Genomic DNA, 22493 nt, shown 5'->3' on the forward strand with positions numbered 1-22493 from the left:
TCATTAGCTAGGGCTAGTTGCTTACCCTAAGTTACAATTAATATGGAAAAAGCAACAAATTCATAATTGTTTCTCTTTAATTGCTCATTTTCAGAGGAGAGAGTCAGTGCCCAGGTTACCTCCAATAGGTGTCTTTTTTTTTTTTTTTGACCATTATTATAAACTCTTAAGGTTTTTAAAAATAATATATTCAGTCCATTTCAATAACTTGCCTTCTTCGATGCTAATGTTAATCTATCTTTGGCCAGTAAGAGCCCCATCATATTGGCTCTAGCGTCTTTTGATACAGCTCCTCTTGCCTTTGGTGGCTTCCTTTTTTGGCACAGCATGTCTGAAGCTCTTCTTGTACCTTCTTGTCCCAGTCCTGAATCAGCCATTTCTTTTAGTGAGGAATAGGGCTCAGAGATAACTAGGAAATGTATGTGTGTGTATTCTTGAAAAGAAAGTGAATCGTCAGTTCATATAATGGTTCTAATCCAAATGTAGCCTTATAAGGTTTTTACCTCACTTTTGTACTTGATTCTTTTATCTTGGACTGAAAATTTTCGTTCCTAAAACATGAACTTGTTTTTGCTTTATCCAATGGTATATTTTTAAGCTGTTTCAAAATACTAACTATAGAAGTATTATAGTTACAAGAGAACTGAGTGAGATTTTAGACTTATTTGCAGTTTTCTTTGTCTTTGGAGTACATTCCCCCCAAGGATGTAAAGTTGAAATGCTGTGTTTTAAAGTCACTTGAAGTAATTCTGTTAACTGTGGTTATGTCACCAACTTGATAGTTAGATTCCTTCATTTATGCTTTGTCATCAATATGGGGGATTTTTTCTTTTAATCTTATGCATATTTTTAATATGTGAAATAATGACTTGATTCCAGAATGCAAGCTATGATGAGAGAAGACTCACCACCAGCCCTGTCTCCTCACCTTGTTCCTCCCTCCTCCATAGGCAGCCATGTGTGTCAGATCTTGATTTGTCCTTCCAGAGCGTCCTTTTGTGAAATGAGCACGCGCACGCACACACACACACACACACACACACAACACACACATATATTTCTATTTCTCTCCCTTTCTTACACAAAGATAGTGTAGCTTATAAACTCTTACATGCCGTGGCTTTTCTTCCCCCACTTAATGTATCCCAGAAATTCCTCCATGTCTGTTTGCTTATGGTATGGAGATCTTTTTTTCCCCTAGCTGGATAGGACTCTATCGCTTGCTTATATCATAGTTAGTTCAGTAAATCCCCTTTTGATGGAATTTTTTGTTGTTTTCAAACTTTAGCTGTTAAAATAATGTGGAGTGAATAACCTGAGGCATGCATTTTGTACTTTGGCCCGAGTGTATCTCTGGGATAGATCTCTAGAAGGAGGGTTGAGTGGTTTTATCAACCCAGGAAGCTCACTAGAGACTCAGCGCCTTAGGTTTTTACTAGAGACTAGTCACGTAGGCAGCCTCTTTCTGACATGTACCAAAATTACAGACTGAAAAGGAAAGCAGGCATTTGGTAAAAACCGTATCATTTGCACGGTTCAGGCACAGTGAACCACTCTTGTCTGTTAATGGTGGGACCCCCCTGAAAACCAGTTGCCAGATACCTTGCCAGCCTTGTGAGCAGCCTTTCAGAGGCTGGCAGTCAGGCCTCTCTTGCACAGCCCCGTTTTCATTTTCATGTCTTCTGGAACTATGTGTTCATATATTTTGCCCGCTTTCCTATTAGGTTTGTGGTTTGTTCTTTTTATGTTAGAGATTTGGGCCTTTTGTGACGTAAGTTGCAAATATTTTTTCCAGCTTGTCTTTTGGCTTTGCTAATGGTGTTTGTTTTGTTATTTGTGTTTTTGAGCAGTAGCTTTTCCCACTCCAAGGTTAGAAAGGAGCTCTCTCATCTCGAACTTACATTTTTCATTTTTTACATTTAGATCCTTCATCCATTTGCAGTTTATCCTGATACGGAATGTGAACTACGGATCCTGTTTTGTTTTCCAAATGACTATCCAGTTTATGTCAACGCTTTTGTTTTTTTTTTTTTTAACCCATCTGTTCCTTATTCCTTGAAGAGCCACCCTTATCAGACGTGTACTACATTTCTGTATACTTTGGGGTCTATTTCTAGACTTGCCATTTTGTTCCATGGGTCTGTTTGTCTATTTATGCATCAATACCACACTTGCACTTAAAAAGACTGTGTAACGTGTTCTAATACGTGGTAGGGCTAATCTCCCCTATCACATACCGTATTGCTTTTATTTTTAGAATATTCCTGGCATTTCTTGTTTATTTATTTTTTATATGAACTTAAACTTCCCTAGTTCTAGGGAAAAAAGCTTATGTTGATATTTCTATAGAGATTATATTAAGTTTGCAAATTCATATTGTGAGAAATGACATGTTTATCGTGTTAAGTCTTACTGTCCAATAATACTGTGTCTTTCACTCTGTTATGCCTGCTTTTGTATCTTTCAGCGTTATGTCCAAGCTTTGTTCATATGGGATTTGCACGTTTCTTGATTTGTTTGGTTATTTATTTATTTTTGTAAATCCCTCCATTCAATTTTGAGAAATGATCCTTAATGCTTACATGATAGATTTGACGTTGAAACCCGGCATGTGTTTATTGGTGACCAGTCGGGACAAGTAACCATCCTCAAACTGGAGCAAGACAACTGCACCCTGGTCACAACGTTCAGAGGACATACAGGTGGGATTGAAAGCAAAATCTCCATGTGCCTGCTCTCACAGTGACCTATCTATCACCTGCTGCGTGTTCTGGCCTTCAGATGCTGTGTTGTCAAAGTGACAAAGTATAGCATGCACACAGATACAAGGGATACGTTGAACTGATTCCACAATGGTTCAGTAAGATGTTATGTCCAAAATTTTCAACACCAGTGCAAACAAAGGAGGAACAAGTCTATTTCCAGAGTGTTGGTGAGTTGGTTCTATGTCACATTGCCCTGGAGAAAGCCAGTGTTGGCATATGCTGATGAGACATTGTTTTGAGACCATGTGGCAACTGCATAAACCTCAGGAAGGCCAAAAAGACAGCTGCCTCAGTCTGTCCTTGCCCTTCTTGGAGCGAGAAGATGGCGTGCAAGACAGACATGCCCGCTTCTAAGTCCAGTAAAATAAAAAATATGGTCATTGGGGCTAGCTAGGCTGCATAAAAAGGCACGGGTTCGGTTTTAACTTCCTCCTGGGCTCTTCTCAGTGTAAAACCCAAGACTCCCTTTATTATTTCGGATTTCTTTGTTGGGGAAGGGCTCAGGATCTGTTCAGGATCATTTAAGTCAGGTAATATAAAATACCCATGCTTAGCCTTTGAAAGACTTGAATAGATGATGACGATTAGTTTTTACTGGTATTTTTAATCTGCGATGTTGACCCTGGGAAATGAGTCACTGCCTGTTTTCGTGGCTCTTAATGGGCTTTTATGTCTCCCACAGATTACCAACCCATGATTTAGTACAGAACAGGGTTCTTATTGAGTTCAGATGGCATATAAGAGCAGAGGTAGGTGAATGAAGATGTAAAATGGGATAGTACCTAGATCATAAGGAATTTCCTCAAGGGGAAAAAAAAGAATGCAGTAAAGAGGAAATTGAATCCAGGGGAAAAGAGTCATAAAAGATAATTATCTATGTTTTCTGGGAAGAAGAACACATAGAAGCATCTGCTGTGAATAGGACCCAGGTCTTTCCTGATTGTATTTCTCTTTTTAGCCACCTCCACCCTGGCTAAGCCTGGCCTGGTAAGGACCCAGAACTGTCCCACATCAGGAACCTTAAACTGCTATGTGTCACTGCTGACTTCAGTCTCCTAATCTTTCGCTTCTCTGAACCCTTCCTCCAGCTCCCCTTACTCTTGCCCTCGTGGCCAGTCGGTCCCTGCTGGCCAGTCGCTCTTGTCCTTGTTGGCCAGTGTCTGCGCCCCATCTTCTCTCCCTTTCCAGAGGGGTGTCAGCCACTAGGCGCCCAGCGTTCTCTGGTCAGGCGCCCTCGTTCTTCCCTGAAGAACATGTCTGCCATTCACACCCTCTCCAGCCCTCCTGTGCACTCAGCCCCTGGGGCTGCTGCAAGGTCACGCTCTGAGCCCGGGGCCTTCTTCCCCACTGCACATTCAGCATTCCAGTCCAGCTGCCAGAGTCGCCTCAGTCCCTGCACACGGTCCCTTGCAGGTCCTCAGGACTCCCCTCCACTCCTCCAGACCTTCACCACTCCCCACCCCACCCGAGTCCCCTCTCCCTCCCCAGACTCCGCCTTCAAAGAAAAATAGAGGTTAGCCAATAGAGGCTTTAAAACTGTTTTCTTGCCCACCCTGTGTTCCTCTCCAACAAACTTCTTCTGCCTCCTCCTTATCTCTTGCTCTCGGGGTCTCCACATCGAAAACTGTTCCCCGTGTCTCCCTTTTGACCAGCTCACCCTTCTCAATTTATTAACATGCTCAAATGCCTTGCCTTTCTGTTGGACAAACAAAACCCTCTCGACCCCGTATCCTGTTGTAGCAACGTCCGTCTTACTCTCTTAACAGCAGTGCTGCTTTTTCCTTTTTCTAAATTATGGTGAACTGTACCTCATCTAAAATTCACCATTTTAATCACTCTTAAGAATACAGCGCAGTGACGTTGAGGACATTCATATCACCACCATCCGTCCACACAACATGCCCTGTCTCGTAAAACTGAAACTCTGACCCCACCGAACGCGCACCCATCATTGCCCCTCCCCCAGCCCCTGGCAGCCACCATCCCGCCCTCTGTCTCTGAGTTTGCCTGCTCTGGGTCCCTCGCAGAGGGGACTCGTACACTAGGCGCTGTTCGGTGACCGGCTTCTTTCACTCGGCGTCATGTCTTTCTGTTGTAGCAGACGGCGGGGCATCTTAAAAGAATACCGTTTTCCAGCCGCTTCCAGTTCTTCACCTCTCATTTCCCTTCCATCCACCTGCAGTTTGGCTCCATCTCTCGCTCCTCTGATGCTCCTGTCCCCAAGGTGGCCGGTGACCTGCTGGCTGCTGAATCCAGGGGACGTGTTTTGGACCATGTCACCATGAACCTGTCGGCAGCGCTTTACATTGTGGCCCTTCTCCTTGCCTGTGGCCGCCCTCCTTGGGCTCCTGTGACGCGTTCGCACCCGGTTTTCTTCTGCTTCTCTGGCTTGTCTTTCTCCTCTCCTTCGTGATCTTTTTTGTGAGTTCTGCCCCGGACCCTGGTCTCTTTACACTCCGCGCTCTCCCTGGTTGATCTCAGCCACTACCCCCCGTCATAGACATAAAAGGTACAGTCCTTTCCTCACATTTTTTACACAGTGAGGGACGTGGGCGCTAAACAGTGGTCACAGCGCTTGGTGGCGGGGGCAGGGGGAGGCGGGCACTGGGCACTTCAAAGAACACAGAGTGGCCACGTCACTCGGACAGGAGTGCGAGTCTGTCAGGAAGGCCTTCCCGGGGGAGGTGTTGCCTGACCTAAGATCTTTGGGAAGGAGTAAGCGTTGAGTTCATGAAAAAGAAGGGAGAAGGACACTCTAGGCAGAGAAACCCAGCGAAGTCCAAGGCATGGAGATTTGCGAGAGCGTGCTGTCTTGGGAACTCTAGTAACTGCCGTTGGTGGGCACACCGACTAGCAGGCGGCAGGCAGCCAGAAAGGAAGCGAGCGTCCGTTCGGATCACCGAGGCACTAGCCTGACGGCAGTGAGAAACCATAAGAGAGTTTTAGGCAAGGACGTTAGCCTGGTCAGAAGTTAAAAGATTGTTCTGGCAGCAGAATGGTAGGAAACTGTCCCTCAGAATGTGGCAGGAGTGACGGGAAAGCCAAGAGTGGGTGGGCCGAAGGTGAAGTTCAGGTGGTGAGCTCAGCGGGCCTGGTGACCACACTGGGTGGTTCCCAGACCTGGTTCAGGCCGAGGTGGCTTGCAGCCTGGCTCTTTGGTACTCAGCCCTTCACTGTACGGCTGGTAACTGTGCTCTGAGTTCTCCGTGGCTGCCTCCAGGCCAGAAAAGGGGTAAGTAGCTGCTGGTTACTGGTGTGTGGGGAGCCGGATGTGGCCCGTGGGTTTCCTGTCTTCCGGGTTAGTTCTAGTACAGAATGTTACCTTGGCGTTATGCCTTATCTTTCTCAAAGAGTTTAGAGCATTCTCATATGACTTTACCATGAAATATCTTTGAGGACTGGGTGTGGCCCAGGAAAGTTACTAACTAACATGAAGGCAAATGTTGCAGGTCACGTATTCAACGTATTGTTATTATCCCTAGACAGTCGTCAGTCCACTCCGGCTACAGCACATCTCATTCGTTTGTAGCCAGAGCAGGGATGTCTAAGAGATTCCATGATGATGCAAGCGTATTGTCGAGCTCTTCCTATGCAGTAAGCCCGTTCTGGGCCCTGGGAAGTCCCAAACTCAGCCAGACACAACTCTGGAAAAAAGGGTTTATATGGATTAGTTAATCTCTAATTCCCTCACCCCCAAAACAAAGACTTTAGGATTAACCCAGATACATTGAAGAATGATCTCAGGGGTCTTATCAGTCCAGATCCAAACTCAGAAGCAGACCGTCTTTGGTCTGTAATACAGAGTAATAGCCATTCACCCATCACTCTGTATTGTAGTACAGAAAGTCATATAAAAATGTGGGGTAGTGATGGAATTGGCCTAATAGTCATACCCGGAGGCCAGCATAGCATTTACTAATCCGCGGGGACCTAGGAAACTAGTTTTATGTTCCTTTGCTCCCTCTGCTGGTTTTATTTCTGGAAGTAAGTGCCAAGTAACATAGTTCTTTGCTATTTATGCAGAAATTAGAATGTATTTCTATCAAAAAGTCATACACTGACTTGAACACAGAGGGGAAAAATGAGATTTTAACCACTGGAAATTCATAGTATCAATAAATTCGGTTTTTTTCTTTTCCTTCTAAGAATTATTTGGGTTAGTATGAACATATTGGAAATAGGAGGGGCCGAACATAAATTGCCAAAGCATACTACTTAACAAAAAATTAAATACATTGAATAAGTTAAATAAATTTATTAACTGTTAGGGGAATTATTGAAAGTAACAGTGTAACTATAACCAAAATAATGAAAACATGGAGAGGCATGGTTCAGTGCCAACATGCAGGTTCAGATCGTTAAGTTGAAAACTTGATTTTCGTTTACAGTGAAGACTTCCACATCCAGCAGACACGGATTTTCATCGAGTCAGCCAAATTATTAGCTCTCTGCATGATGAGGGCTGGGGTATAGGGGTGAATCAGACAAATAATGCTTGCTTATTCAACCTCTAGTCATGGAATCCAGTCGTTAAAGCGATAAATTCAGGTAGTCCATCAGGATGTTATGAGTGCCGCGAGTACTGTGAGCCCCCAGTGCCACTCACAGGACTTACATTGGGAGTAAATAACAAGAGGGACCCCCTATCCAGAGAGCTAAGGGGAGACTGCCGAGGAAGTCGTGTTTAAAGGATCCGTAAGGAGGGCGCCTGGGTAGCTCAGTCGCTAGGCATGACTCCGGATCAGGTCATGATCTCATGGTTCATGAGTTTGAGCCCCGCTTTGGGTGAGCTCGAACCCCACTTTGGGTGAGCTCGAATCCCGCTTCCGCTTCAGGTGAGCTTGAGCCCCTCATCGGGTGAGCATGAGCCCCATAGTGGGGGAACAGGAGCCCTACCTTGGTTGAGCACGAGCCCTGCTTTGGGTGAAACACAAGCCCCGGGTGAGCCAGGTTCTCTCTCTCTCTCTCTCTCTCTCTCTCTCTCTCTCTTTCTCTGCCCCTTGCTCACTTGCCCCCCTCTCTCTCAAAAATAAAAAATGAATAAATAAAAATTTTTAAAAATGAATAAATGATACCATAAGGAGAAAGAGTTGTCATCCAGGTGTGAGACCATTTTAGACTCCAGGTGTGTGAAGCGCATGCAAAGCCCAGAGTGGGAAAGTGTGAACAACGTATGGAGTCGCACGGGCGGTGTGGAGAGTCGGGGGCGCAGAGTACAGGTTGAACGTGCAGACGATATTAACAACTTTGGACAGTGTTCTCAGGCAGTGGGAAACCAGTGATGAAGCAAGCAGGGGGGTAGCATGGTTTCCACTTTAGCAAATCCCTGTGGCAGCAGTGGCGGTGGTTGGGTGGGGGTGAGAATGGATGTGCCAAAACCATTTGGAAGGAAGGCTAGGCTTGGAGTCCCACCTACCTGTTTGGACTGGGAGGTGGCGGAGGGTGTGGGGAGAAGAGGAGGGATTCAAGATTGTTTTAGGAGATTGGGAGTCCGCAGCACTTGGCATTTGGGGTGGGAGTGGCTCCCAGGTTTCCATCTGGAGCATTTGGGTGGAGAGTGATGCCATTTGCTGAAACAGGAGTGCTAGAGTTTAGAGCAGTTTGAGGAGAGAGCACCGTGCTTGGAGCTGAACATCTTCCTTCCATTTTTTCCACTCTGGCTGAAGGGTGGTGGAGTATTCTGATGACAGGGACGCCCCAGGAGTGGTGGCAAGGGGACAGCTCGATGTCCTTTTGTGGATGTCAGGAGAAAAGCATAGTCTAAGAGGTAGAGCACGTTCAGCTTTACAGAAACATCCCTCACTTCAGCCCGAGTAACTGCAGAATGTAGTAAGTGAAAGGTCAGATATTTTATTCAAGAGGCCTTGCGGTTGGAGACTCAGGTGGCTCTTGTGTAGTTACAGGGAGGCTGTTCCCCTTCCTCACCCTGCAGGGTAGGCTGGAACGTTCCGGGCGAGGTGCCATATCGCACTCGTAAAGACAGATCTGGCAGTTTCCAGCCCTGACTTTGCAGCACTCCGTGTAGTCTGTAGCTTTTGCAAGATCTGTTGTAAAAGTCTCTTAGAAATTAGCTGGGCTGTGCATTTTGGTAACACGTATTAAATTTCTAAAAATGCTGATACTCTGATCCAGTTTCATGTTTGGGAATCTCTTCTAACTCAGTAGAAACATGAACAAAGTTTTACAAATAAAAATTTTCAGCTTGGCGAAATTTAGAATAGTTAAAAGTTGAGAAAAATGTAATGGTAAGTGAAATAAGGCACATCCCTGTGTGGGGTATTATGCAACCATTAAAACCTATGTTTATGAGAAAATGTAATAGTATAGATAAATTTTATAATGACAAAAACCTTTATTTTTGAGAATAAATTCATTTATGATAGAAATTGCTCTGTCAGCCATATATTGTGAAGGTCACAGGCAGGGAGAAACACACCATGAAATGAGGGGGCAGAAAGATGGAGTCTGAAGCGAAGTCAGACGAAATGATGTCTGTCATTTCAAATATCATAAACCCGGGAAACCCCAGGTTTCCCCACAATTGCTGTGGCCCCTGGCCCTCGCACCCCGACCTAGATATGGAAGGTGAGGAAGGTGCCCTGGGTGTGGACTGCGCACAGGTGCGTGTCTGCACTGTTCTGGAAGGCAGGCTCGCTCACAGCCGTTGCCTTTCTGTGCTGCCGGACGCATCTGGAGGAAGGACTGTTCGTCAGGAAGCTGTCTGCTGAGAAGACTGCTGGGAAGGAAGAGTCCAGTAGGTCAGCAGCTCTCCTCTCCACCCTTCTGTGCCCCCCTGTGACTTAGTGTGCTGCCTCCCCACCGACCCCTACCCCAAAGCCCTGTGGGGCACCTCTGTAGTGATGGCTTACTTGTTTTGCTCATTGTCTCTCACTCCTCTCTGCCATCCGATTCAACCGGCTAGGTGCTTACACATTTATTAAGCACCTACTGTGTACCAGGCACTGCGCACTATGCTTGAATACAAAGATACAGAGCCTAAAATTTACCGCGGGGACAGATTTACAATCTGACAAGGTTCAATGCGGTGGGTGAGTATAGGGCTAGAAACCACACCCAGAGGTGGGGACCTCGCATAGATGGAGAGCGCTGAGGAAGGCTTCCTGCAGAAGTCACCTGAGCTGCACCTTGAAGAGAGAGTTTACTTGGGTGATGAAAGGTCTGATGGGCACTCCAGGCAGAGGAGTAGCCACAGGTCCCATGAGAGAATGGTTTCACCAAACAGAGTGCGCATGCCCTTCTTCTCAGAATGAATCCCATCATCTTCTGCTGTGTTTGTGTTGGTCCAGTAGGGTCTGAGACTTCCTTGGTTTCATTATATCCTCAGAGCCTAGCGTGGTATCCGCCGTGTAGAAGATGCTCAGTAGATGCTGGTTGCATTGGTTTGAAATGAGTGCTGTGAGTGCACTGGTTTGAAATCGTGGTTTGCAATTTATAAGCCAACATCCACGAGACCCCATTGTTAGGACATGTACGTAGAGCTGGGAGGGACCTCAAAATTTGTTTTTCTCCCAGTCCCATCCTACTTCCCGTCTTGAAGATTTTTCTTCCATCTTTTCCACTCTTACTGAAGGGTGGTGTAATACTCTGAGCCCTAAGGGGTGATAAATATACCCTGACTTTGACTTTCTTGAACCTGGCGTTGATTTTTCTCTTCCTGACTCTGGGTTACCAGGAACTCCCCTTCCCGGCTCTGGCCCCTTACAGCCTGATGTAATGTGGAAAAAACTAGAGATTGGTCTTGTTTTTAAAACTTGAATTGATCTCCTGATGGCTGGGATAGTTTGGGAACAGGCTGATGACTGCCTCAAGGCTGACAAAACAGAGGACACTGTCACAGATGGTATAGATGGGGTCTCCTGCACTACAATCATAGCTGACACTTACTGAGCGCTCCCCATGTGCTAGGCACTATTCTGTATGTTGATGTGTATATTAACTCATTTAATCTCAACAAAAGTATTGTCATCCCTGTTGTACAGATGAGGTTTCTGAGGCACAAAGACATTAAATAATTTGCCCAAAGTCACTTACCTATAGGAGTTGAGCCTAGGATCTGGTTCCAGAGCCTGTGCACTTACACTAACCACATCTAAACTTCCTATTGCTTCACCATAAACTATCCTCAGCCCATAGTCACCAACAAAGAAGGCCTGCTTCTCATGGTGCGGTGCTTATAGATGTGGGTGTGTACTGGTAGGGAGTTGAGAGGGATCCATCACTTGGCACATGGTAAGCCTTTTTTAAGGTTTTCCATGTTTATTCTGACAGGATGAACAGCCCACCCAATTAAGTCTTTAATTACGTCAAATAAGCCTTTCTAACTATTCTTTTTACTAGTGCCCACCATTATTTAAATCTGATATGATGCTTTAAAGAACCTACCCACTTAATATGTTGTCTTAGTCTATTCAGGCTGCCCTAACAGGCTATCATAGGCTGGGTGGGTTAGAAACAACAGATATTTGTTCTGGGAACTGGGAAGTCCAAGATCAAGGCGCTGGCTGATGGAATGTCTAGTGAGACCACTTCCTGGTTTATAGATGGCTGCTTTCTCACTATAAGCTCACGTGACAGGAGGGACTGAGGAGCTCTCTGGGATCACTTTCATTAAGGGCACCAACCTCAGTCATGGGGGCTACACCCTTATGACTTAATCACCTCAGAATATCGAGGATTAGGTTACAACGTAAGAATCGGGGGGGGGGGGGCACAAACACAGACTAAGGAGAGGAAAAAATACATTAGTCATCTTTCCCTTTTCTGTCCCCAGTGGCTTAACCAGTCAAGTAAGACCATCTCCAGAGCGTCTCCTTGAGATGAGCATTCACTGACCTAAAAGATGTGAGGAGTAGAATAAAGGCTGTCCCACAGACAGCATTGGTCAACTAGGAAAAGAGATGCCACATGCCTGTTCCAGGTGCTAGGAACAAGGCAAAGAACATTCATGTACTTACTTCAATCATTTGCTCACTTGTCTGTGTTTATTGAGTGTCTCCCGTAAGCTGAACAGAATTCTAGATCCTAGAGACACTGTGGTGAACAAGCCAAACCCTGGCCCTCCAAGAGCTTATATTCTGTGGGGACAGTAGACAATAACTATGTGTTCTGAAGAAAAAAATAAAACCATAGAGAGGAGAGTGGTAAGAGTGGCCAAGGAAGGTCTCTGTAAAGAGGTGGCATCTGAACAGGGATCTTCGTGAAGTGAGGGCATGCCCCAGTGATAATCTGGAGGAAGAGAATCACAGGCAGAGGCAACATAGTGCAAAGAGCTAGAAGTGGGAATGAACCTAGCATGATGAAGGGGCATCCAGCGTGATTAGAGCAGAGGCGGTGGGGGGATGCGGGGGAAGCTTCACAGTAGGGGCAGGAGCTAGATCGCACAGGGTCTTGAAAGGCCATGGAGAGGAACTTTGCATTTTACTCTGAACGGGATGGGGAACCATTGGAGGGATTAGAGCAAGGGGTGTCATAATCTGCTTTGTGTTCTTTGGTGGTCGCTTCAGCTGCTGTGTGGAGAGCAGACTACAGAAACAGGAGTAGAAACGAGGAACCTGTGTAGGAGGCCGTTCACACAGTCTTATAGTTTGGGGCTTTTTTATTTTAACTTTTCGTTTGGAAATAATTTCAGACTTTAAAGAAGCTGCAGAATAGTGCAGAGAGTTCTGTACATCCTTCACCCAGATTCCACGGACGTTAACATCTTTGAAAACTACAGCACAGATACCAAAATCAGGAAGTTAACGTTGACAGAGTCCTGTTCCCTAATCTACAGGCCTTACTCACATCTCTCCAGTTATCCCACTAATTGCCTTTTCCTGGTTCACAGTCTGATCAGGACCACATGCTGCATTTCCTTATAATGTCTCTTTAGTTTCCTTGAACACGGCACAGTTCTGAGTCTTCCTTTTTCTGTCATGACCTTGGCATTTTTGCGGTCATTCTTGGCATTCTAGCCAGAATGTCCCTCCCTTGTAGAATGTCCCTCCATTTGATGTTTCCTCTTGGTTAAATTCAGGTTATGCATTTTTTATGTGAATACCATGGAAGTGATGTTATGTCCTTCACAGTGGATCGTATCAAGAGGCGCATGATGTTGATTTGTCCTGTTTCTGCTGATGTTAACTTTGATCATTTGGCTAAGGTAGTGCGTGCCAAGTTTCCCCACCGTAGTCACCCTTTGTAATTCATAAGTATTTTAGGAGGAAATATTTTGAAGCCGTGTAAATACTATTTCTCATTATGTGTCTGCCCAGTAATTTTACTATCCACTGATGACTCTTACCAGAAACAGTCGTGACTGTGGTGCTTGCTAGATTGTGCTTTTTCTAGTCCTTTTCTCTTCGACACTTTTTGGTTGGGATTTTATGGTAAGGAAAAGCTTTCATTTCTCCCCCATTTATTCATTTATTTTTTAAATTGTTTATACCAGTATGGGCTCACGAGTTCTTAATTATTTCTGTGTGTGAGGATTCATTACCACCATTGATTTATTTTCTTGTTCACATTGTCCCAGATTTGACCAGTGGAACACTGGCTTCTTCACGGTGGTGTTTCTGACCTTTTGACCTGTCCCTTTGCTTTTTGATAACCACGTCTTGATATTTCTGACTCATGTTGTAGACTACCTGCCTCAGCCCTAGAATTAACATTCATACAGCCTCGTTTCTTTCATTGAAGAATAGATAGTATGAGGGGATACTTCTAGAAGCCAAACTCAGGGTGCCATGCGTGCTCACTGTTAATGGCAGGGTGGAGGGATCATTGCTTCTGGGCCCTCAATAGACAGAGCTAGAAAATATGTGTGCACTCACACATCTGTAAGGATTTCTGTAACTTTTATGTGATGTCATACGGATACTTCCAATTCCATTCTAACACCAAAGAGTTTATTCTAACCTCCCCCCAGCTGTAACTCCTATTATGAGTGAGAAAGTCAACTATCATTATCCTTGATGTATTTACTTGTTCAATCCTAAAGTACAGAATAGGTTCAGAATTGCTAACCTATAACTCATGTACAAACCTACTAACTAAAGTACTGTATTTGTGTACAAATCTTATATTTTGCCTTCGACTGTGTAGTCAAATTACTATTTTCCAAAGTTACTTTGGAAGTAACTCGCCCCCTCCCGCCTTTAGTGTGGTTATTGTATCATTCATTTGTAATACAGTTAGGTTCACTTGTTCCTGTTTATATTCTATTTGGGGTCCACACCCTGTCCTGCCAACACACTCCTTGTTAATTTTATTTACTTATTTTTGAGTATGTGAAACAATATGATTCCAAAACCCAGAACCAAACAAAAAGTACACTCAGGAAAGTGCCAGTCTGCTTCACCCCTTCTCCATGGCCGTGCCCAAGCACCTGCTGAAGTTAACACATCTCATTCATTTATTTCCCCTTTTTTCTTAGATGAAAGGTAGTGCAATATAGCTGTTCTTTGGCACGTTGCCTTTTACACTCTACAGTGTATCCTGGAAATCACTTTCTATCCACGTAGATGATCCTGTTCGTTCTTTCTCATAGCTGCGTAATACTGTGTGGATGTACCATAGTTAATTCACCCACTCTCTTATATGAGCATTCTCCTTGTGCATATGTATATATGTATTACTTGGTGGGGATGGGGACAATATCTTCACGATAAACTCCTGAAAGTGAGAGTAAAAGCTAAGCACAGGTATGGCTTGTTGGATACGGCCTTCCCCATTGTACTGGTTTGCGTTCTCATCAGTGATATATGAGAGTGTCTTTTTCCCCCGAAGGCTTTCCAACAAAATATGTGTCATGCTTTTTAATTTTCTAGGAAAGAATTTTGATAGTGGCTCTTATGCAAGGATGGTAGTATTAGAGGTGGCGAGAAGTGCTTAGACTTTAGGTATCTTTGGAAAAAAACAATTTAGAGTTTATAGTGGATTGCTTTGGAGGCTGATGGAATAGTTCCCCACCCGAGGTCTTCTCCAATTCTGGTGAAACATAAGGCATCAAGATTAACAGCCTAAGGTAGTAACTTCTTTTTATTTGCCTGATTTATGAAGCTTTTGGTGACTCTCACCTTCCTCTTGGGCCAGCCTTATTACATATCCCAGTAAGTATATGGCATTATAATACCTAATGCTAGGCACCTGGGTAGCTCAGTTGGTTGAGCATCTGACTCTTGATCTTAGCTCAGGTCTTGATCTCAGGGTTATTAGTTCAAGCCCCACATTGGGCTCCATGCTGGGTTTGAAGCCTACTTAAAAAAAAAAAAAAAAAAAAGGCTCTAACAAATAATTTCTAACATTCCAGTGGCTTCGTGTAGCAGAAGTTTGTCACTCTTGTGACAACTCAGTGCGGTTGTTTTTGTTCATTCTGGTTCAGTCTGGTTTGGATTTACAGCTCTATTCCATGTGGTGATTCAGGGACTCTGGCTCCTTCTAGAATGTAGTTTCTCCATGCCCTGGGGTCTTGGAGTCCTCGAGGAGGAAGTACGAGGAGAAAGTGAAAAAGGGACTGCTCCGGTCTAGAAGGAATGCAGATTACTTTCTGGATTCAGTTGCTGAGAACTGGTCACATGCCCCCTAGATGCAAGAGGGCCCCGTAAATGCGGTCCCTGCAGGACAGCGGCTTTCCAGGGAGCACTCCATATATGGAAGGGGAAGTATGGATCTAGGTGGACGATTAGCTGACTCTGCCACAGGTATTTAACAAAGTAAGCCATTGGGTACCGTGTGGGAATAAATAACATGTTTTGCAGGATGGAATATCCTGAAATTACTGAAGCATGGTTAAATTTAAAAAGTACAGTGCAGCCCCCCCCAAATCTGCGGGGGACAAGTTCCAAGACCCCGCAGTGGATGCCTGAAACTACAGATACCACTGAACCCTAGATATACCGTGTTTACATACACTGTAATGAAAGTTACGCGAACGTGGCCTGCCTCTGAAAACATCTTGTACTGTGCTTCCCCCTTCTTCCTGTGACGAGGTGAGATGATCAGATGCCTTTGCAGTGAGATCACGTGAGATGGATGGCATAGCGTTAGGCTACCGCTCACCATCTGAGGGTCCCGCAGAAGAACGATCATCTACTTCCGGACCACAGTTGTCCACGGGTACCTGAAACCCCGGGAAGTGAAACCATGGACAAGGAGGGACTGCTGTAAGCATGGAGTTCAACAGCAGGAAGCCAAGAGGAGTTATATAAAAGGAGAAGCAATATTTAACTTTGAAGGGTCAGTAAGTCTGGTAGAGGAGTTCCAAGTAACAAGGATGGTGGATGAAAAAAAGATTCATGTGTTTTCATTCATCTGCTCCTTCATTCATTCAAGAGACAACCCCAGAGCCTGTCTGCTGCTGGCCCCGTGCTCCGAGCTGTTATGTGGCTGTGGGGGAGGAGATGGGAGTGTCGGGGGGGGCCCCCTGCAGGTACACTGGTGGGTTGGGGTGTTTACTCCTTCGTGGGCAGGAATAGGTACCAGCAGAATGTTACACAGGTATAGGGAGAAGCTATTAAGCATAAGCCAGAATAGTGGGATTTTTTTTTTTTTCCCTTTTGATCTTGGGGAGAAAAAAACAACAACAGCAACCTTCTGAGAATGTTATGTGAAAGAAACTTTCCTAAAAGCTTTTAAAGTGCAGCACTTTGTTAGAACAAATTGATAATCTAAATAAGAAAAAGGCAGATTTTAAGAAACAAGATGGTATTTTCTGTTCTTTTCAGAATATAATATTTTCCAATAATGTAAAAAAATGAGTATTTCTCACATTCTTAAGTGTTAGTAGGCTTTGTGCCCATATTATGTGGAAAAAGTTAATATTGTTCTCATCATGCAGGAGTTTGATTTATAAGGGGACTGCCAGAGAAAGATCTGTCATAGTATTTCATTGCCGCACCGGTAGAGTAATGCTAATAATCAGCGTGTGTGTACCTCACACTACAGTTTACTGAGGGGTCCTATGTAACGGATCCAACCTCATTATCACCACAACCTATGAAGTAGGTAATGGCCAGGTTGATATTATCATTAGTTGCATGCAGATGTTCGGACGTAACCCCATTATCCCCATTTACAGTCGAGGAAATTGACCCTTAGGGATGTACATGATGTGCCCCAAATCTGTAAATTTAAATTCCCAAAGAGAGGAAATAAATTTTAAATTCCGATGTTGTAGTCTAATTATATCTGTGCTGAAGAATGAAGAATCTGGGGCTCCGGGGTGGCTCAGTCGGTTGGGCATCCGACTTTGGCTCGGGTCAGGTTCTCACGGTTTGTGGTTCGAGCCCCGCGTCAGGCTCTGTGCCGACAGCTCAGAGCCTGGAGCCTGCTTCCGATTCTGTGTCTCCCTCTCTCTCTCTGCCCCTCCCCTGCTCACGTTCTGTCTCGCTCTCTCTCTTGAAAATAAATATTAAAAAAATTTTTTTAAAAAGAGTAAAGAATCCAACTAAGCTATTGAAAACTCCATTTACTTCTCATCTGTTATTGTCAGGGTGGGAGGTAGACAGAAGTTAAGGAAATATGGTTAATACTTCCAAGTAGTGTGATATTTTCCATTCTTCGAATTATGTCTCTTGTCTGTCAATTAATTGCCTTTTTCATTTCCTTTGGTTTTTATATAATTGATTTTATGGTATATTAAGTTTTGGGGAAAAATGCTGAAAGGGCAGGACTTTTATTCTGGGAGTCCATTTTCTTCTCTTCGGGGACTTACTTGTGTGTTCTCTAAGCAGAAGAACTACGCTAGATCCTAACGCCTTTGCATTCACATTTATTGGTGAATGCTGTTGTTGCCGGGTGACGAATGTCCCGCTGTGTCTGTTCTCTCAGGTGGGGTGACTGCTCTCTGTTGGGACCCCGTCCAGCGAGTGTTGTTCTCCGGCAGCTCCGATCACTCCGTTATCATGTGGGACATCGGCGGGAGGAAAGGAACAGCCATCGAGCTCCAAGGACACAAGTAAGGCTGCTGGTGCTTTTACTAAAAACTCTGAGAAAAGATTCCCTTCTGAAAGCCTAGAACAAAGGCGTGTGCTTCAGTCTCTGTGGCAGGATCTTCGCATGGGAAGGAACCCAGCAGGCACTCAACTAATGGCCACTTTGAATTGTATGTGTAAATCATCTAAGTATGTTTATTTATTTACATGTCACCTTGTTTAATTCCATAGAGGACTTGACAGCGCCTACAAAAACAGTGAAATAAAATAATGGCAGCAAACAAATAAAAGGTAAAAGTGAGAACCAGGGAGACCTAAGAGTAAAAATTAGAGAGAGAGAGAGGAAAAAAAGCTTAAAAATAGAAGCCATGGAGGCCTACAGAATTTCTGTAATTGAGTTCAGATGTGGTGCCAGGACTCCCGGCAGCTTGAGGAAGAGGGGAGAGATAATATTCTTACACAATAGATTTTGTACTTCACCACATATTTATTGAAGACTCGCTTTGATTCCTATCAGGCCCTCTTCTTCCTTGAGGAACGATTTCACGGGCCGAGAGGAAAAGCAAAGGCAGCTTTGCGTTTCCTTGGAGCAGACTCTTTGCCGTGTGCTGAGAGCCACTAAGGAATTTTTTTTGATGCAGATTCCTGGCCCCTGTCTTTGGAGATTCCGGTCACCAATGTGGAGCTGAGGCACCTCTGTTGTTCGCAGCCTCCCAGGCAGCTCTCCTGGTGGCCCTCAGACCACACTCTGATGGCTGCCCACAGGCCCCGGGGGCACATACTGGCCATGTGCGGAAAAGAACCATAGATTTGCTTCAAAGCTCTAAGCTCGTCTGAATTGTTTTTAACTTGGAAAGTTTCCACAGTGATGTTAGCAGCAACTCTAGACATCCGTAAACAAATGTTAGTGGGGCTCCCAGGAACTGACTGGTGTTAGCCAACATTAGCTCTTTTTGTAAATCTGCCCGGAAGCACTCGTTTTAAAATGTTCCCCTAAGTAGTTAAATTTTGCAGTTGGGATTATTACTGATTGAATTTTAGAAGGCCCCTGCACAAGTCATTATTTCAGTGTTAGAATTTAGTCTTAGAGAGCTACTTATTAGGCCTCCTTTCCCACATTTGAGAACAGACCCATTGTCTGGGGCCATGTCTGGCTTGTGGGGCCACTCGGACCTCGTCATCAGCTCATTAAGAGGAATCGTTCCCTTTTGCTTATCTCCATGGCAAGGGGACATACATCAGTATCATATGAAAGGAGTTGACATCATCCGTGTAAGTGAAGAAAAGGAGAAGGCAAACAGTCCTGTTTAGTAACGCTCAGTTATTATCCACTCTGCCAGGTAATTCTGCCACCTCAGGCTGTCTCAGAGAAATAAAATGCCAGTTTTGGATGAAGAGCAGTAATATTTGTTGGTCTCACTCAGATGAACTCATAACTAGTTTCATTTTTGCACCGTGGTTAATAAAGACTGCAGGCAATCTTGCATGACCCATCCTCAGGGCGGCAAAGTATGACAGTGCTCAACACCAGCGTCACTGGGTGCCAAGTGCCCTCTTGCAAACTGTTCTGGAAAACTTGCGCCTAGAGTTTGGTAAGAAAGGAAAAGCTATGAAGTTGAGATACAGTCTCTCAGTCCCAGAAAAATGGAACCTGGGCTAATAGGTATTCTAGTTTCTAAGGAATGCAGACCTGACCTTTTAGAAAATGGAACAGACTGTACTTGGGAGTCCATCCTGTTACGCTGTACCCTTAGAACCTAGTGGGCCAGCAGGCTGGTGAGATCAGGAGCCACTGGTCAGCCCTGGCTTTAAACAGGAATAATGGCCGTAGGCCTTTGCCTGGGGCTTTATTTAACTCAAGCTGAGAAAGGAATGACGTGAACTCTGTGGTCACCATCACTGGGCCTTAGCCTGGGAGGGGCCGCCTGGTGTCACACAGCTGGGAGAGATGAACTTCCTCAGCATCAGTTGGTGTTGACCCTGTTAGAGTGGGTTTGAGTGCCCGAGGTGAGGACGGGGAAGACACCAGAGCCGCTGGAAGTGGGAGGTTGGGACTCACAGAAGGTGGCGGAAGGAAAGGGGCCAGGGCAGCAGGCAGGAAGGGGAGCATAGCGCCACATGGCCACCATTGCTTTGTCCTGAAAATTGGCCACTGGATTGGTGTTCAGTGATTGTTGTCTTTGAATGGAGCTTAGTATTTTGCCAGAGAGCTTCTGAAACTCACAGGGACCTCAGTGTAATCTTCCAAGAACCCTGGATATGTAAGAGGGAAGCCCGATGTCATTTTTTAGATGAGAATATTGAGCTACCACCCTCAAAGCCTCCAGCTGGTAGCTTGGGTCTCTCAAACCTTCTTTCAGTCCAAGAAAGCTACTTAGAGCCTTCTTTGCATCCTGCACTATACTAGGTACTGGGGCAGAGAAATGAGCATTGACTAACAGATGGCCCCTTCTGTGCTCCATGATGTTTTTTTGGTCTCTTTTCCACTCTAGAGGCCAAAGAGTTTCTTCGTGGGGCCCGAGGCTGCCCCTAGCTGCCCTACAATTCCTTATGTTCCCACCTTCCCCTCAGGGAGACTCTGGGTGGTCAGAGTTCCAAATCAGGCACCGAATTGGTGAGCTTGGGAACTGGGCAGAGCCGACCAGACCAGAGAGCCCCAGAGGAGTGGAAAGACCACCTTCCCCTTTTGTGGGAATATCCGACCCCGATGTGAAGGGGCAGCTTTACGGGTCTTCTGTCCTGGGTCCTGTGGCTTCATTCCATCCTTCAGCAGAAATAAGACATTTGTGCAACTAATTTGATCTGGTGTGTGAAAAACCCATCAAAGCAGAGAGAGCTTTAGCACTAGAGTAACTGAAATGTTTCCAAGTCCAAGGGAAAAAAGCTAAGAAAGTATACTTCTATACAATATTCTCTGCATTTGAAACATTTTGATATTTTTATTCCCTGTAGCAAGTGGACCATGATTGTGTGCTAGCTCTGTGGAAGGAAAGGCAAAGAAAAGGTTCCAGTTTCAGGGACCAGTTATGTTTCTGAAGTATCCATTACCAGTTGGATGGATATTACAGAAGCATAAGCCTGGACATTTATTGTCCCATGCCCACCGTGTCAAACCTAATAATGATACTTGGGCTTTTTAGATCCTTTTTTATTCTTAGATAATACCTGTCATTTCATGACCAACTTTATGACCATAATTTTCCTTTCTAGCAGTATTTTTCTCAGGCTTTTAAGACTTTGTGGCAATTTAGTTTAACGGTAACTCGATTTAAAGCACAGATGAACTTTTTGGGATGGAACCCTCCACCAACACTGGGATCTTCGGTTATGGGGGACGTGGTCACAGCCCCGGCTGTTGGCACACACGGCCTGTGTATTTGCTTCCTTTTTCCATAGTCCCAGCTCTTGGTTTTTCTCTTCCGACTCCTAGCATGTATAAGACTTTTGTTACAAGCATCTTCAAAGCCTTTTTGTAAAGAGAGGGACTAGTCAGTGGGGCATCTGGGTGGCTCAGTCAGTTAAGCCTCCAGCTCAGATCATGATGTCACGGTTCATGAGTTCGAGCCCCACATCAGGCTCTGTGCTGACAGCTCAGAGCCTGGAGCCTGCTTCAGATTCTGTGTGTCTCTCTCTGCCTCTACCCCGCTCACACTCTGTGTCTGTCTGTCAAAAATAAATGAACATTAAAAAAAAATTTTTTTTAAAGAAAGGGGCTATTCGTCGATAAATATCCATCGGCAGAATTTGTACCTTTCCCTCTTTATCAGGTAAATTTCCTGTCAAGTTAGGAAAGGAAGTAGAATTCTCACATTCATCCTTTCCTGGGTTTGGGGAAGGAGAGGAAGGGTCAGGAGAGCAAGGTTTCTCTCTTCGCGAATCTCAGATTTAGGAGCATTTCTCATTGTATCACTGGAGAATTATTAGGATACAGGGGAAGAGATTTTTTTCTATTTCTCACTTAACTAATGCATAATAGATCAAAGAATTCAAAATTAGGGTTTTCACAGAGAGTGGAATCTTATCCGAAGGGTGGTGCTCCGTGGTGTGGTCATTAATTGCTGGCCTCTGGATCAGGCCAGGCTGTATTTGAGCCAGCCCTTCTGGCTCTAAGCAGGGCTCTCTATCTCTCTGATCCTCAGTTTCCTCATCTCTAAAGTAAGGATAATATTGGAAAGGAAAACCCTCAAAGGTTGTCAAAAACCATAAACGATATAATGCATGTAAAATAATCAGCACAAGAGTAAGGGACAGTAAGTGACAGGTGTTAAGAATATTCTTGTTAATAGAAATTACAGTAATTTGTAAATCAAGCTTTTGGATAGGATTTGTATTTCTCTCTGAACATAGCATTTTAAGTGGAAGTATAGCCACATGTACCTACTCCCTCAATTTATATTACACTCAACAGAAGTTTACTGATCTCTGTCTATATACCAGACTTTATAGCAGACACTTCGGATATGAAGGGCACTATGGCAACAGCCACTGCCTGAATGGTGCTATAGAGGCATGAGAATGGGGACGAGGTGGGACAGTTTGCCAGTTGTACTGAAAAATGGGAAGCCTCAGTGGAGGGAGTCACTCTTGATTTGGATCTTAGGAGATGAATGTGTTCTCATTGTTCTCAGGATCAGGAGGTTACCCAAAACAGAACTGCATGAACTCAGTACAGGGTTTTCAGGAACTTGCAGGCGGATGGGAGGGCAGTGGCTACTCTGATCTTCTGTCTTAGCCGGTAAACAGCCAAACGTTGCCAATCTCGAACCAGCACTCCCAGTAGGATCCTATGTTCAGG

At 44.7% G+C, this 22493-nt stretch overlaps 1 protein-coding gene across 2 annotated transcripts in view; it reads left to right on the top strand.

Moving 5' to 3' along the window:
• Nucleotides 1-22493, top strand: part of WDFY2 (WD repeat and FYVE domain containing 2) — a 183005-nt gene that overhangs the window by 138512 nt on the left and 22000 nt on the right. For both annotated transcript variants that reach the window (XM_019447633.2, XM_019447634.2), the window contains 2 exons: nucleotides 2590-2702; nucleotides 17595-17721. In XM_019447633.2, the coding sequence (XP_019303178.1) occupies nucleotides 2590-2702; nucleotides 17595-17721 (240 nt within the window). The remainder of the gene's footprint in view (nucleotides 1-2589; nucleotides 2703-17594; nucleotides 17722-22493) is intronic.

The sequence above is a fragment of the Panthera pardus genome, unplaced genomic scaffold (genome assembly GCF_024362965.1).
Source record: "Panthera pardus isolate Hobbes unplaced genomic scaffold, ASM2436296v1 HiC_scaffold_1, whole genome shotgun sequence".
Classification (NCBI taxonomy): Eukaryota; Metazoa; Chordata; class Mammalia; order Carnivora; family Felidae; genus Panthera; species Panthera pardus.